The sequence below is a fragment of the Prunus avium genome, chromosome 2 (assembly GCF_965620075.1).
Source record: "Prunus avium chromosome 2, drPruAviu1.hap1.1, whole genome shotgun sequence".
Lineage (NCBI taxonomy): Eukaryota > Viridiplantae > Streptophyta > Magnoliopsida > Rosales > Rosaceae > Prunus > Prunus avium.
In genome coordinates, this window is record NC_142285.1 from 40,932,522 (window position 1) to 40,947,526 (window position 15,005).

General features: G+C 37.2%; 3 protein-coding genes across 3 annotated transcripts; 1 reads left to right on the forward strand and 2 right to left on the reverse strand.

Annotated features, from left to right (window-relative positions):
- Positions 1–1,030: 1,030 nt before the first annotated feature.
- LOC110768953 (protein NETWORKED 4A) lies at positions 1,031–3,814 on the reverse strand. Its single transcript, XM_021972832.2, has 3 exons — positions 3,610–3,814; positions 2,920–3,022; positions 1,031–2,782 (listed from the first exon to the last, which is right to left on the reverse strand). Exons 2-3 carry the CDS (start codon positions 3,020–3,022, stop codon positions 1,221–1,223), a joined length of 1,665 nt encoding a protein of 554 aa, XP_021828524.2. The 5' UTR covers positions 3,610–3,814; the 3' UTR covers positions 1,031–1,220.
- A 6,553-nt stretch (positions 3,815–10,367) lies between these two features.
- On the forward strand, positions 10,368–12,531 carry MES17 (methyl esterase 17). Its single transcript, XM_021972827.2, has 4 exons — positions 10,368–10,825; positions 10,928–11,068; positions 11,596–11,730; positions 12,118–12,531. The coding sequence occupies exons 1-4, from the start codon at positions 10,526–10,528 to the stop codon at positions 12,394–12,396; spliced, it is 855 nt and encodes a 284-aa protein (XP_021828519.1). The 5' UTR covers positions 10,368–10,525; the 3' UTR covers positions 12,397–12,531.
- Positions 12,532–12,775: 244 nt separating this feature from the next.
- Positions 12,776–14,895, reverse strand: LOC110768945 (low affinity inorganic phosphate transporter 8-like). The gene has a single exon (XM_021972825.2). The coding sequence runs from the start codon at positions 14,849–14,851 to the stop codon at positions 13,166–13,168; it is 1,686 nt and encodes a 561-aa protein (XP_021828517.1). The 5' UTR covers positions 14,852–14,895; the 3' UTR covers positions 12,776–13,165.
- Positions 14,896–15,005: the final 110 nt, after the last annotated feature.

Consider the following 15,005-nt stretch of genomic DNA (forward strand, 5'->3'; position numbering starts at 1 on the left):
TATACCTGATGATATTTGGCAGGATCTTTCTATAAATTTTGTGTTGGGCCTTCCTTAAACACAAAGAGGAATGGATTCTGTTTTCGTTGTGATTGACATGTTTTAAAAAATGGCGCATTTTATAGCTTGTAGGAAGACGTCTGATGCATCTAGTATCGCCAAACGGTTTTTCAGGGAGTGGTGAAGTAACATGGCGTCCCCAAGTCCATCCCATTTGATCGTGATACCAAATTCCTCAACCGCTTCTAGCTAACCCTATGAAGGATGTTTGGTACCACTCTTAACCAAAGTAGGCACAATTTTGATTGCCTAATTTTATTGTGCTGATTTTGTTTCCAGATGGTTTGCAACTTAATACTCAATACTTTAATTTTTTTTCTTTTTTGATAAGAGGAACACTAACAACATTCTCTCTATCCTTTCTCTTTTGTAAAGCATTCAAAATTCCAAAGATGTTTCTATTCTATGGCCTATTGGCATTGGCCTATGAGATCTCTAACTTTTACCCCTTTTTTTTTTTCAATTATTTAATAGAGGCTCGCGGTAGACATAATCATTGAAATGTCCTCATGTTTTAAACCCTTTTTAACATAGAATAGTAAGTAATAGCAAAACAAACAAGCAAAACAGATAGGAATTGCTTTTGCATTGGGAGGCAAAATGATTTATAATTAGTTTTGTTTTGCATTGTTTTGCATCCAGCAGACAAAGGGCATGCGTAAATTGTAGTATGACTATGAAGTAATATTGCACACAAAGTTTCTTTGGGTTGTGTGGGTATCAAGAATCCCTCAACTACCCGCCACTGAGTTTTTCAAGTAATAAATTTATATAATAGGCATGACCTTGTCAATTCTATATGCAGGAAGAGAGGAAGAAAAACAAGGCGTAAATGAATAATTATAGTAACTGCAATGAATGAAGCTTTAGCTGAATGTGTATAGCTGCTGCTCAACAACTGACACAGTGAGAGAGGTTCCCATGTATCCCTCCAGGCAGACGACTTATTTTATCGCCTAATTAGCAAAGCTATTTCAAATCCGAATATGTATATAAAATTGTACATACCATGACCCTAAACAAGATACAATAATGTCTAATAGTCTCTCAGAGTTGGAACAAAAGTTCAAACATAAGAAACACAAACACATCATGCAAGAGACAAAGTGAGACTCAGAAAACATACTTTGACAACATTTTAATAGATGAAGAAACTGATTTTATGCAGCTGCAACTGCTTGCCTCCTGTGCCCAAGAAATGCTTGACGAAGTTCTTTGTATCCACTCCTATAGTGCTCCAGTGAGAAGCAAAGCTGTCGTATCACCTCTCGTTTCTGCTCAGCCCCATCTGAGATCGCAACTCTCTGACTATCCACCTCTTTCTGCAACTCCTCCACTCTCAGTTTCAATTCATCTACTAGTCTACGTGCACTTTCATATCCATCAATCGTATCCTCGTGTTCTGCATTCAACCGGCGTAGATGTCCCTCCATTTCCTGGATTTGATTGTCACGGGAACTCAGATTCGCTGTAAGCGTGTGAACCCTAGCATTGAGCTCATCTTTCTCTGCCATTAGCATGTCATACTTCAGTTTAAACCTGTCAAAGTCTTTATTCACAGCTTCTACATGTCCATTTCTCTCAGCAACTTCTACCTTCAGCCCACTTATTTCATCTTGCAAAGCCATCTCTTGGGCAACATGCATCCTTTCCATTTCCATCTTATCAGTTTCGCATCGCCTTATTTCATCTTCTAAGTTCTTGTTTCTCAAACTCCCTTCTTCAAGTCTTGTGTCCAAAATGGTTTGCTTCTCTGCCAAACTTGAAATATCAGCCTGCAGGTCTTCTTTCTCAAGAGAAAATTGTTCCTGGGCATCATGCAATGCACTCTTCAATTCCATCACCTCAAGATCACGGCCAAATATATCAGCATTGTACCTCACAATTTTCTCCTGCAACTCCAAAACATGCTTCCTCTCCAAGTGAAGTTGAGCTTCCAACATGGCTATATCTTCCTGAGCCACCTGAAGCTGACCTTGCATTTGATGAGCCTCTTCAGACAGTCTATGTGTGAGTTCATGCTTCAACTTCACAATCTCCTCGTCTGACCCCTTAAGCCTTTCTTTAGTTACTTCCAAATCTGCAACCAATCTCGCAATCTCATTTTCTCTGTCTGATGCACGACTCTCCAACTCAGCTATCTGTTTTTGCAGCTCCAATATCTGTGTTTGCTCAAGTTCAAGATCAGCCTCCCTCATCTGCAGCTTCTCTTTCACGCTAGAAAGTTCAGTTTCTAGCTCAATAATCTTCTGCTGCCATCCCTGGCTGTCGAAATCAACTTTCAGAGGTGGAACCAAGTAATTGCTGACAGGGGAGTTAAGAGATTCTGACTCGGATCCTGACGACGATGAGGAAGATGATTCAGTGCCATTCTTTAGAGAAAGAGCAGGGCTAGAACCGTCTGAGCTTGGTGATATATCTAAATCAACCACTTGATGGGCGGATTTGTGCAAACTCAGCTTAGCATCAGGAGTCATAAGAGGAGAGCCATGGTCAAAAGCGGATTCAGAATCTCCGAATCCCTGCTCTGGAATCACAGATGGCATAATCTTATGTGCTTCTTTTGTCAAGTGATCATAGCACCCAGCCAGTGATCGATACATCCGGTAAAATTCCTCAATCAACTCTGGCTTCCCCTGACTATAATGTTCACCAGTTTTTGGCAAAGAATCACCATCTTCTTTGATCAGCTTCAGCATTTGCTTAATGCTCTGGTCCATCTCTGTAAGGAACAACATTTTGAACATTTTATTAGGCCAACTCCTCACAGAATTATTACAGTCTGAAACAATCTGTACAAATAATCAGCAAGACAAAGTACAACAAACAAGATAAGCAAGAAAATAGCTATTTACTTACCTTCAAGATTTTCTACCAGCCATATAGAACTTTCTGGATTATTAGTATTGTCCTGCCCACATGAATCTGACTTCTCCATTTCTGTTATCTCCATATCAACCATCTACTGACATCAAATGACATAAACCACACAACATAAGACCTCAAATAAAACAAGGAAAGTAATGGGTTTCTGTAATACAGTACCACTTAGAGAACCAGACTTTCGATGGCATCAATAACCAAACAATTAGTGGTTCTGATAACCATAATAACAGAAGGAATTAAAATGAAATTGGATAAGAAAAGAAAAAGAACACAGAAACCCCATGTCCTGTTTTCTTTGGAAGTGACAACAAAAGCAATAACATAGCAACACGATTCGATTGTCTTGGGAAATTTCTCCTGAAGAAATCAAGAGTTGCTAGTTCAATTATTGAAGTACATAATGATCACATGCCGATCAATATATATAATCTGACATACACCGACTGGAAAAATATGATAAATCAGATCCAAAATTAAGAATTTCTAAATACTTCTACTAATTCTTAAGCAGACCAAACAAAAAAAAATACACAAGCATGAAAATTCAAGAAATTAAAACAAAAGGCGAGTCTTGAAAATCATAATCTGCATGTAATCGATTTCTATAAAACGAAAAGCATGAAGGAGAAATGAAGAGCAACATAGAAAACCGAGCTCACTGACCTTTTGGTGTTGTGACAGAGTGAGGTGAAGTGAGGTGAGGTGAGGTGAAGTGAGGTGAGGTGAGGTGAGGTGAGAGAGAGCCTCCAGATCCAACGCAAACCCTAAATCAAATGGATAAGTGATTAATCATTAAGTGCTTTTGAGCATTTTAAGCAACCCGAGCTTTTTTCAAAATTCAAATACATTCAAGGGATTGGTCAGGACAACGAGAAAAAGGCTGAGAGGGAAATGGCTCAAAATTGTTGCCCGCCTTTTCTCTCTCAATTTCTCTCTCCCCAAAATGCCATCCCACCCATCGGCCCCACCCTTTCTTTTCAATTGTTGCCTCGTGGAACTGATTTCCACCAATGGGTATTTTCGTAACTTCGACTTATACCCAATAATTAAGCGCCGCAGGGGTGGGGCCACGACCCATGACTGAACCGGCGTCAAGCCGGCCCTGCCTGCCATGCCAGCGGAAAAACCAAGATTTCTAGCGGGAAAACATTTCCAATCCAAGATAAGAAAATAAATAATACTAATATTAATAATAATCTGATCTTATTTTATTTCTATTTATATACATATATACCCCATTAGGAGATGTGATTAATTTTTGAGGGTATGATAACTAGATTTAAATTCGTGGTATATTTCTATAATAAATAAAAAGAATTTATAACTTAAGGATTTTGAAATCTTTCTTTTTAATTTCATACCACTCTATTTTTCTTTTATTTCATAATATTTTTATTATCAAGCTATTTCTTTTGGAATTTTATATTAGTCTTTATTCAAAACATATGACCCATATGTTTTATTTAATTTCATTGGTCCTGTTCTCTTGGATTCCTGGCATTCAAGAGATTTGTAGTCACCCACACTTAGATCTAATCAAAGAATTTAAAAAAATAAATTAAAATATATTTTCTTTTACTTTTACTGCATAACATATTAATTTAACTTAAACAAAAAAACAAAAAAGTCTCACAGTTCTAACCCCCAAATCTCTGAACATGTTCTTCTTCCTCCTATCGCTTGCCACTGCAGCACTTCCAACTCCGATATCGTGAGTGAAATCTAGAGCCACCTATTCCCTCACACTCGAACGTGATTGATAGTTTGTAAAATAAGTTTTGGAATTTTTTAAATTTATCAGTTACAGTTGAACATAACCAATATTAATATATTTTACAGTAAAAGTAAAAGAAAATTTATTTTTTAAATTTATTTTTTCTAAACCCTTAGATTATATTTAAGGGTGAGTGACCACAAGTCTCTTGGACCCCAAGCGTCCAAGAGAACAGGCTGTTAATTTCATTATCCAACTTTATAATTTTAGTCCTCTTCTTTTTTTCTATTTTTTTTTACGATAGTCCTCTCCTTGTTAGACTTGTGTTGTGTATCTCTATAATTTTTTTTTTTTAAAGCTAACCTCCATATCTCTCTCTCCTCTCTCTCCTCTCTTCTCTCTACTCCATCTTTCTTTCTTCCACGTAATATCAAATTGGAATGCTCCAATTGATCTTGTTGCCTTCCTGCATTGCATTTTATGGCTTGCAATAATTATTCAAAGGCTTATCCTTCATTTCGATGAAAGTTTTGCATATCGGAAACCAAAAAAATCAAATGCAATTACTCTCTCTCTCTCAAATTCAAACAATTTAACATCAAAAGCTAGAATTCAAATTGTGTAACTTTTTTTTTCCTTTTCTTTAAAATTATTTTTTAGTTATAATCAATTGATGAAAATACCCTTAAACTTAATGGAGTTAAATTTAAGTGACGGATTACAACACTTTATAAAATTTAGGTGCTTAAAAAGAAAAATTTAACACACATGGCTAAAAGTTTAGATAATATTTATACAAATTTCTCTATAAAAAAAATAATAAAGAAGCTAATATTGCCCGTTTCAATATGCGAGCTTGGTTTGACCAAGAAAAAATGTGGGCTTGGTTAATGCATTACTTTCCTCACGGGCCACATCGGCCCACCACCTACAATGTCCTTTATAGCCTACTAGATTACGAAAACAGTGAGGATAGTATTGACATTTCAGGTTTCATTCATGATCTTATGCAATCAATTTTAGAACGATTTTGTTAGGGGTTGTTTGATGATAACCATTTCAAATTTATTTTTTTTTTTTAAATTGAAAATATGTTTGGTAATAGATTTCCTTTTTAGTTTTCAAAATCACCTTTATTTAAGAAATTAAAAAAAAAACTTGAAATTTGTTTTCAATTTTTGTTTTCATTTTTTCCGTTTCTATTGTATTCATTAATTTTACGTCACCACAAATAAAATGTACACTAGTCAGGGATGGACTTTTAGTTTGGTAAACCTGGGAGCCCAGGTTTACCCCTCTTTTCCTGCAAAAAATTAAAATCCTAGCTTTGGCAAACCTAGGCTATAGCCCAGGTGGCTTCTTTTTTCCAGCCAAAAAAATAAAATCCTAGCTCACCCAATTTAAATAACCTAACCTCATCTAGTTCTCCTAGTCAATAAAGAAGAAGAAGCAACCCTCGCATTAGAGAGAAAAAAAAAAACGCTCTTGTTGCTACTGCACTCACCTTGAAGACTTAATTCAAGTGAACCAAGCTCATATTCGTCATGTAAGCTTCTCTCAATTTCTTGATGCTTTAATTTGAGGATTTTTTTGGAGTTTATGAAGTATCAATTAGGATTTGCAATTGACACTCATGAATTATCAATTAAGATTTGCAATTTGGGCATTAGTTTCTGTTTATGAGGTATGAATTATCAAATAGGATTTGTAATTTATTTTATTGTTCTTACTGTTTTTTATTTGTTATCAATTAAATCACATGGTATTGTTGAGTACCTAAATTTAGCCCCACCCAATTTTAAAATCCTGGGTCCATCCCTAACTCTAGTTATAAAAAATTGGTATTTGGGACCTCTCGACTTCGACTCGGCAGCTTGATTCTTGCATTTGGCCACGGACCCAGTCCAAGCCTCGAGAATTACATATCTAAAATTAACAAAAAGAAAAAATCATCATAATTCCAAAAAATTCACCGGAAAATATTATGAACTCTTTGTAACATGCACTTTCATTCTATGATCTCAAATTCACAATTTTACCCCCTTAAAATTTCCATTTCTAAGTTTCATATAAAACTGAAAACTGAAAACAATTACCAAATAACTTTTGCTCAGTTTTGACTTTTTCGAAAACTGTAAATTAGTTATCAAACAAGTTTTCAGTTTTTGAAAATTAAAATTTAAAATTTAAAACTAAAATGGTTGTCAAACGGTCCCTTAGTTTTTACTTTTGGGCTGTTTTGGCAAAGCTATGCTTTTTCTTCAGTGTGGTGACTATTTATATGTAGACACGCATTATAATATGAATGAATTGGTAATGACAAGTTGGTTTTGGTTAATTTAAGAGAACTCTTTTGTAGGATCGTGACATTGTTATGTGGTGTTACAATTCATTCATGATATAACATATGTATTTTTTTCATTAATAATATACTATTGATTGGAAAAGTATCAATCATGTCGCCTAGTAACATCGCAAATTGGTATGACGATAGTACCCAAGTATTTTCCATAATTCAGACCAAAAGTGTAATATTATATCTCAGTTTCAATTTGTCACCTTAAAGAAAAATTTAAGAGAAATGCCACTTTAATTTTTTCAAAATCCATGATTTGTCATCTGACTTTAATACCATCTAATTTTCCATCCCTTTTAAAGGGTATTTTAGTCTTTCCATTTTCAAGAGTATTTTAAAAATAGAAAAATCATTATAAAAAATGTATTTAAAAAAATCTCACCTTCCCTCATCCCATGTGCACCACCTGTGGCTCCAACCAACCTCGCCCACCTTGAAATCCATTCACCCTTCCTTCTTCACAGCCCCTTCCTCCTTCTCTCTCTACTATGGAACACCTACCCTCCCACACACAAATTGCCTCAGCCCACCCAAACAGAGTCCACATTTTTCCTCTTCTTTTTTCATTTTGGTATTTTTCCATTTGCATATTGAAAATTTGTGGAGAGAGAGAGAGAGAGGGGGAGGGGGGGTCCTGTGCAATGTGTTTTGGGGGCGGGTGGGGTTGGGGTGGGGGAGAAAGGGAGAGATATGTCTCTTTTTTCGCTCCTTTTTTTTCCTTGAAAATGGAAAGACTAAAATACTCTTAAAAGGTATGGAAAATTGGACAGTGTTAAAGTCATATGACAAATCATGGATTTTGAAAAATTAAAATGATATTTCTCTTAAATTTTTCTTTAAGATGACAAATTAAAATTAAGATATAAGTTTAGGGAATATTTCTTTAAAAATCCCTTATATAATATACTATTTATTAGAAAGGTATCCATCATGTCGCCCAAGTATTTTCTTTAATTCAGACCCAAATTGTAATATTATACTAGAACAAACTAGAATTTGCATCATTTCCCACATTGCAACTGGTAGCGGTGGAAATCCAAGAGCACTGTCACGCACGCACTCATGGAGACAACCAAACGTGGACTCACCACTTATCCTTTCTGGAAGAGAACTTTAATTTTGTGGGGGCAATAATATTATCTTCCAAATCCACAACCGCATAAAAATTGGGGCAAACTCTGCAACACCATTTTCTTTTTTAATCAAGAACTTTGTGTGCGAAAAAGAACGACAGGCTTTTTGCATATGCATGCAGCAGCTGCCTCTCAGAGATGCACGTTCCATATGATCAAAAAGTAAAAAATATGCATGCTAAAATGTCCAAACAAAATTTTTATAGTTACCCAAATCGTGATTTAATCTAAAAACTCAGCTCCTTTGCTGGCTCATGCAAATTTATGCATCACATTGATCTTTAAGATTGCCGATACAAATTATTGCCCGAGTTCATATATTTACAGTCTAACAACATAAACATCGGTTCTTATCAGCCTTATACATCTTCCTCCTCCAATTAGTGAGTCTACTTTATGCCTTTGGTAATGGCAATATATAAATAATTTATTTTAGCCACATGCGTATGGTGGAGGATCAAGTTTATACATAGAGAATCTTATAAAGTAAACTAAAATGGTGTTGACTTTGAATAACTTTAATTTATACAAAGAAGTTTTTTCAAGTTGAGATAATATTTAGTCACCCTTTTCCAACGGAAAGTCAAATCTCCTGCTTCAATAAATAATCACCTCCAGGAATTTTTAAGAGGCCAATGGCCAATGGCCAATGTTAATGATGGAAAACTCATTGCTTCAGAAAATGGAGAAGGTCCGTCACATATATGATATATCACAGGAAACCGTGTTCCCAGTTAAATTTAAAGTCAAGATCAAATGGCAGTAAGCATGTCATTTTCGCTTTCCCATTCAATCATGGAAATGGTCTGGTCTTCTCAGCCAACTAGCTAGCAAGTGCATATAAGAAAAAAAAAGGGGTGATGCGTTTGGTTTTGGGGTTTTAGTGCTTGCCAGTTTCTCATTTGGAAGAGACAATTAACTGGCATATCAAATCAAGGACATATGCTTCCAAACACTATATTTTAATTTAATCCAAATTATGAGGAGAGAGATTTGAACTCGGATGCAGAATGGGAACCATTCACTCTAGCCAACTTGAGTAACATGCGATTAACTTAAACCAACAGCAATTATCTGATGTTAAAGCACTCCAAACTCCAAATCATAATATAAATTCAAGACTCTATTATTACGAGGAGGAATAAGTGAAAGTGGAAGCAAATGACCTTTTCTTTTCCCTCTAAAACTTCCAAAGTCTTTGTGTGTATATGAAAGCTACCCTTCACCTAAAATCTCTCCGCTTTGCTTGCTTCCATGAGTCTTTTTTTCCCATGTCCTTTCTTTCCCCTCCACTTGGGTTGAGCATTATTTTCAACTAGCTAATTTATCAAGTATTTTGTAAGTACAAATTGGCATGTCTGAGCTGGCAGTTACTCATCTTTATATATATACATGTTTACATCATTCATCCAGAGGCTCACTTCCCAATGACTGCCACCTGCTCTGTTTATCTTTTTCCAGGAAAAATGCATCTTTGAAGACACTAATGTAATTGCTCAATCATGACATACCTTTTTAGCCTTTTTATAGCTAATCTTTTCATTCCCTTAATTCCTAACTTCCTGGAGGCCCAAACACTCAAGAGTGTAATTATTTTTTTACCTTGGGAAAAAAAGTTTCCTTTTCACCACAACTTTGTGCAGGTCAAGAGGACTGATGGGAAAAGATGGAAAAAAGTTCCTTCAGCTCTGTCTGTGTCTGTTTCTTCATTTTATATGTGAAGAAAAAGTCATGAGGGGAAAACAACTGGCTGATTGATACATTTGAGTCCAGATAAATTTTTTTTTTTTTTAGCCAGGTCCCAGGATATTGTTGGCCTGGAGCAATGCGTGAATTAAATAACAGAGAATTTGGGTTTCAGATTAGCAAAATAATAAAATTTAAATAACCGACAGATCATTTTTAAACCGTAATGGAGGTACAAATGTCTGTTGCTGCTCCTGTGCAGTGACAAAAACTCCATTTCCAAAGATATCTTTTTGTTAGGACGGCTGCCCTTAATTATTTACTTCAACATGTCTAGCATATTAATTCAGCACACGAAAAGCTGTGTGAAAGTGACTCCATAGGTTGCCAAGTGGTATGTGATTTTGGTTGCTCCAAAAATATGACATACTGGTGATGCTTTTAGCAATGTAAATGGTAAATCCGAGTGCATACTATTCATGTACATAGGTATATGTATATTTGAATGAGCGCATGGATTAGAACAAAAGCAAAATCTATGCCTGCAGCAGCAAGTTAATTAAAGTATTTCAAGTCCACTAACCGTGTATATATATATAGAGAGAGAGCGAGAGAGAGAAGTGGGCAGGCAGAAAAAAAAAACTCAAGGGCTTGGAGGAGAGGGAGTGGGGAAAGAGAAGCAGGGCATTGATGCTGGAAAAGGGAGAGCAGGAAACCATGGTAGAGGAGCTAAATAACAATTTGAAGGAAGTATCACAAGTAACCTTCAACTTGAAGACTGATCACTTTGTGCTGGTTCATGGCATAAGTGGAGGGGCTTGGTGTTGGTACAAAATCAGATGCCTCATGGAGAATTCAGGCTACAAGGTTTCTTGCGTTGATCTTAAAAGCGCGGGGATCGACCAATCCGATGCGAATTCAGTCCTTTCTTTTGACGATTACAACAAGCCACTGCTGGACTTGTTGTCTGCTCTGCCTGAAAATGAACAGGTCTTGTTTTGGTTTGGTGATTAATTTTCTTTCCCTTTGTTTAATTATTTGGAAACGTGTATTAGGGGATTGTTTTATCAACTTAAGTAACTTGTTTTGCAGGTAATATTGGTAGGGCACAGTGCTGGAGGGCTCAGTGTAACCCATGCCACTCTCATGTTTCCAAAGAAAATCAGATTAGCAGTGTATGTTGCAGCAACAATGCTGAAACTTGGCTACTCAACTGATCAAGATATCAAAGATGTAATTACTGTTTTTCCCTAATGCCTTTTTTCTCAATCTGATTCGTTTGAATTGCATCATGTTCTTAGAAAATTTGACATGGGAAATAAGTTTGAGCAGCCATGCATGGCAGCTTGGCTGCTTGAATTGGTTGGAAATTAGTAAAGATTGTTTCAGTTTGTAAGATCCCAATGCTGGTAATGGTGTGAAATGCAGAGAAAGATGGCTCATGGCTGCCAACTGTCTTCACAGACAAAAATAGTTGTTAGGCCAGGCATTATCTCTTAAGAAAACATTAATTATACTATTTAGTCTCATTAATTATCCAAAATTAGTACAAATGCAAACTAATTAGATTTTGTTAAGTAATTTCAGTAATTTATTTATTTTTTATTTTATCAGAAAGCAATCATATCTTCAATAATTTGGGCATTTTTTTTTGTCAGCATGATATACTTTACTATACATTTCAATCTAGCCCCCAATGATTGAGATGGGACCAATTATTTTTCTGATTATAATTATTATATAATGTTTATGTGAAACAGGGGGTGCCTGATTTATCTGAATTTGGTGACATATATGAGTTAGGGTTTGGATTGGAATCCAATAAACCTCCAACAAGCGCCATGGTCAAGAAAGAATTCCAACGGAAAATCATATACCAAATGAGTCCTCAAGAGGTATATAAATAAACCCTTGATCACAGCCTTTTAAATGTATCTGTACCTTTGTTTTTGGTGGTTGGTTGGTGGGCACTCGGCACTTTGTTTTTGTATAGTCCTTTCGCTTTGCTGTTGAAGCAAATTGGATGGTCATCAATATGTGCATCGCATCACATTCAATCCTTCACATCATTGATGTACTTGCGAATATACGTCTCATATACATACATGTTAGGATTTTGCTAAGATTAATCTCCCGTACAGCGTGAACGATTAACCCTAGCATAACTCATGCATGGATTTTGCTAAAAAGTAATATCTCATTACAGGCATTTCACATAATCACAAAATTAATCATAGCATAACTCATGTGTATGTTAATTAGAAGCCTTCTTTTGTTCTCAGGATTCGACACTAGCTGCCATGCTGTTGAGGCCTGGACCGCTCCTAGCAATAACGACAGCCCGTTTTGAGGAGAAGGACGAGGTTGAGAAAGTGCCTCGTGTTTACGTGAAAACGTTGCATGATCATGTCGTAAAACCAGAGCAACAAGATTCGATGATAAAGAGGTGGCCACCATCTGAGGTGTATGTTTTGGACAGTGACCACAGTCCCTTCTTCTCCACCCCATTTTTGCTTTTCGGCTTCCTTGTAAAAGCAGCAGCTTATGGTGGGCTTAAATAGTTGCTAGAAAGCCGAGGAGAATATATATATATAAATATGTGGTTGTGCTTTTTCTTTTTAGCAACCATTGATAACAGAACAAGGGAATAAGAACATACATAATGTTCATTAGTTGGACAAGACATTTGAGAACTATACTTGTCGCTCTACAAGCTTGAATGCTAAACCGTATGGGTTAAAATTACGATAACTGAAACTATAGAGATCAAAAGTGGTGCTTTGCCTAAACTAAGACTAAAATTATACTTTATACCGTTTCCGAAGATAAATATATTTTTTGGGTTAGGACTGCCTACTACGTACTAATTTCACCGTGTGCAGCATACCAAAAGCCCTGTGAAAATGACTTCACATGGTGCCACTGCCAACTGTTGTGTGACTTTGTTGAATGTTTGATGGGGGAAAAGTGATGAGGAAACCATGGTAGAGGAGATTAATAATTTGATGGAAATGACAGAAGTGCCCTTGAAGATACACTTTCACTTTGTAAATAGTGGTACAAGTTTAATTAATAGAAAGGAAGAGAATCACATTTATTTATTATTACCTTTTATTTCATCCCTGCAACTCCACAGCTGCTGTTGGTCAGGCCTTATTACAAGTAATTACTTGGGAAATTTATTTATTTATTTTTCCAAAAAGACAGTGTGTGAGAAAAATGTGCTCTAACATGGTAACTATAAACCCCATCAATGGGGGAGAGACAATTTATTTGACACAACACAAAAACACACTCGTAATTTCCTGAAATGAGATCAAATCAGAACATCTAGACCATTTCCATTTCAGCTTCTGCAACTTTGTCTTTGCCATTGTCAACATTGGTAGCTTCTGTTGCCTTGTCATCTGAATTGCTAATGGCTGTGATCCCATTGCCTCCAAGATCATTGTCCTCTCCAGAAATCTCCTCAAGCGACCTGCCCTTTGTTTCTGGCACCAAGAAAGTGAAGAAGAAACCAAGCAAATTAACCACAGCAAGCGCTATGACTGCCTTCCGGATGCCTTTGAGTTGATGAGTGTAACTCTGCAGCACAAATGCAGCAAGTATAGCCCCTGCTTTTCCTGCTGCTGCTGATATACCGTGGCACGTGGACCGGAACCTTGCCGGGAAAAGCTCAGCCGGCACAATGAAAGTTGTGCTGTTGGGTCCAAAGTTTGCAAAAAACAAGGTCAGGCCATAGAGAAGGGTGAACAAGTTAGTGTGACCGTTGCAGAAGTCCAAGGTGGAATTTGGGTCCTCACACTTCTCTCCCCTAAGTACCCCATATTTAAATCCAAGAACTGCCATGAAAATTGACATCAGTAAAAACCCTCCAAGCTGGATTGGCTTTCTTCCAATCTTGTCAATGAGGAAGACAGTAAACCAGTAACCAGGAACTGTTGCAGCAAGTGCTATTAACAGCATTGCTTTGGAGAGCAAGTACACTTCTTCTATTGCATTCATTGTTGATGCCTTTGGTAAAAGCCCACTTGCAGGGTAAACATCTTTCTGAGTGAGCTGTAGGCTGTAGAAGGCAATGTCTAACAAGAACCAGGTGCTGGAGGTGCCAAGAAGATGGAGGCCATGCCTCCTAAGAAACTCCCTAGAAAACAGCCCATATGAGGAGTTAGGATCAACTAGGACCTTGGAATCAGAATCTCCATTGACAGCAGCAACAGGAATGTCTTTTTCAAGCACTTTGGCCATATCTGCTTTAGCCTTCTCATGGTCTCCTTCAACCAAGGCAGTGTATCTTGCAGTTTCAGGCATTTTTGATCTCCAATAAAAGGTCAGAGCAGCTGGGACAGCACCAAACATGAGCACAATCCGCCAAACAAAATCGCCTTCTGGCTGAGTAGACAGCACTTGATTGACATTAAACTTATCAGCTGGGAAAGCTTGCAAGAATACCTTGGACACAAGCATGGCTACAGCTCCTGCAACCAATATGCCAATTCCTTGCATGGCAAACACAGCAGCAACGAATCCGCCTCGGGTTTTTTGGCTGGAATATTCGGACATGATGACAGCTGAGAGGGGATAGTCCCCTCCAATCCCAAATCCGAGCCAGAAGCGAAAGAAGCAGAGAGTTGTAACAACACCTTGAGCAGAGGAGCCAAAGGAAAGGCCAGAGGCCAGAGCACAGCCCACCATGGTGACTAAGGTGATACCATAAACTTTTTTCCTACCAAGTTTATCTCCAAGCCAGCCAAAGAAGAGTTGCCCTGCTAGGGTTCCAAACAAAGCAACCCCAGTTATTGCATTGTTGATCTGATTAGGCAGAGCACCAGGACTGTTCGTAGAAGGGTCATAGTAGTAAAGGCGCCCTATAAGTTTCGTGACGGCGGTGATGCAGAAAAGGTCATAAGCATCAGTGAAAAATCCCATACCAGCAATGACAATTGCCTTGTAATGGTAAAGTTGGGTTTTGGCATTGTCAAGAGATGAGAAGATGGATTCTTTTCCATCTGCCATGGCTGGAGTTGTGTTTTTTTCGAGGCTGAGTGAAAGGAACTCAAGAAGGGTTTGCTAAGGAAATGAGCGATTATTTAAGAAGATCAAGGGGGCGGATGTTCCCCTGTTTTGATTGTAACTTTGACAGATATTCCATCGCTAGAATTTCAAGAAA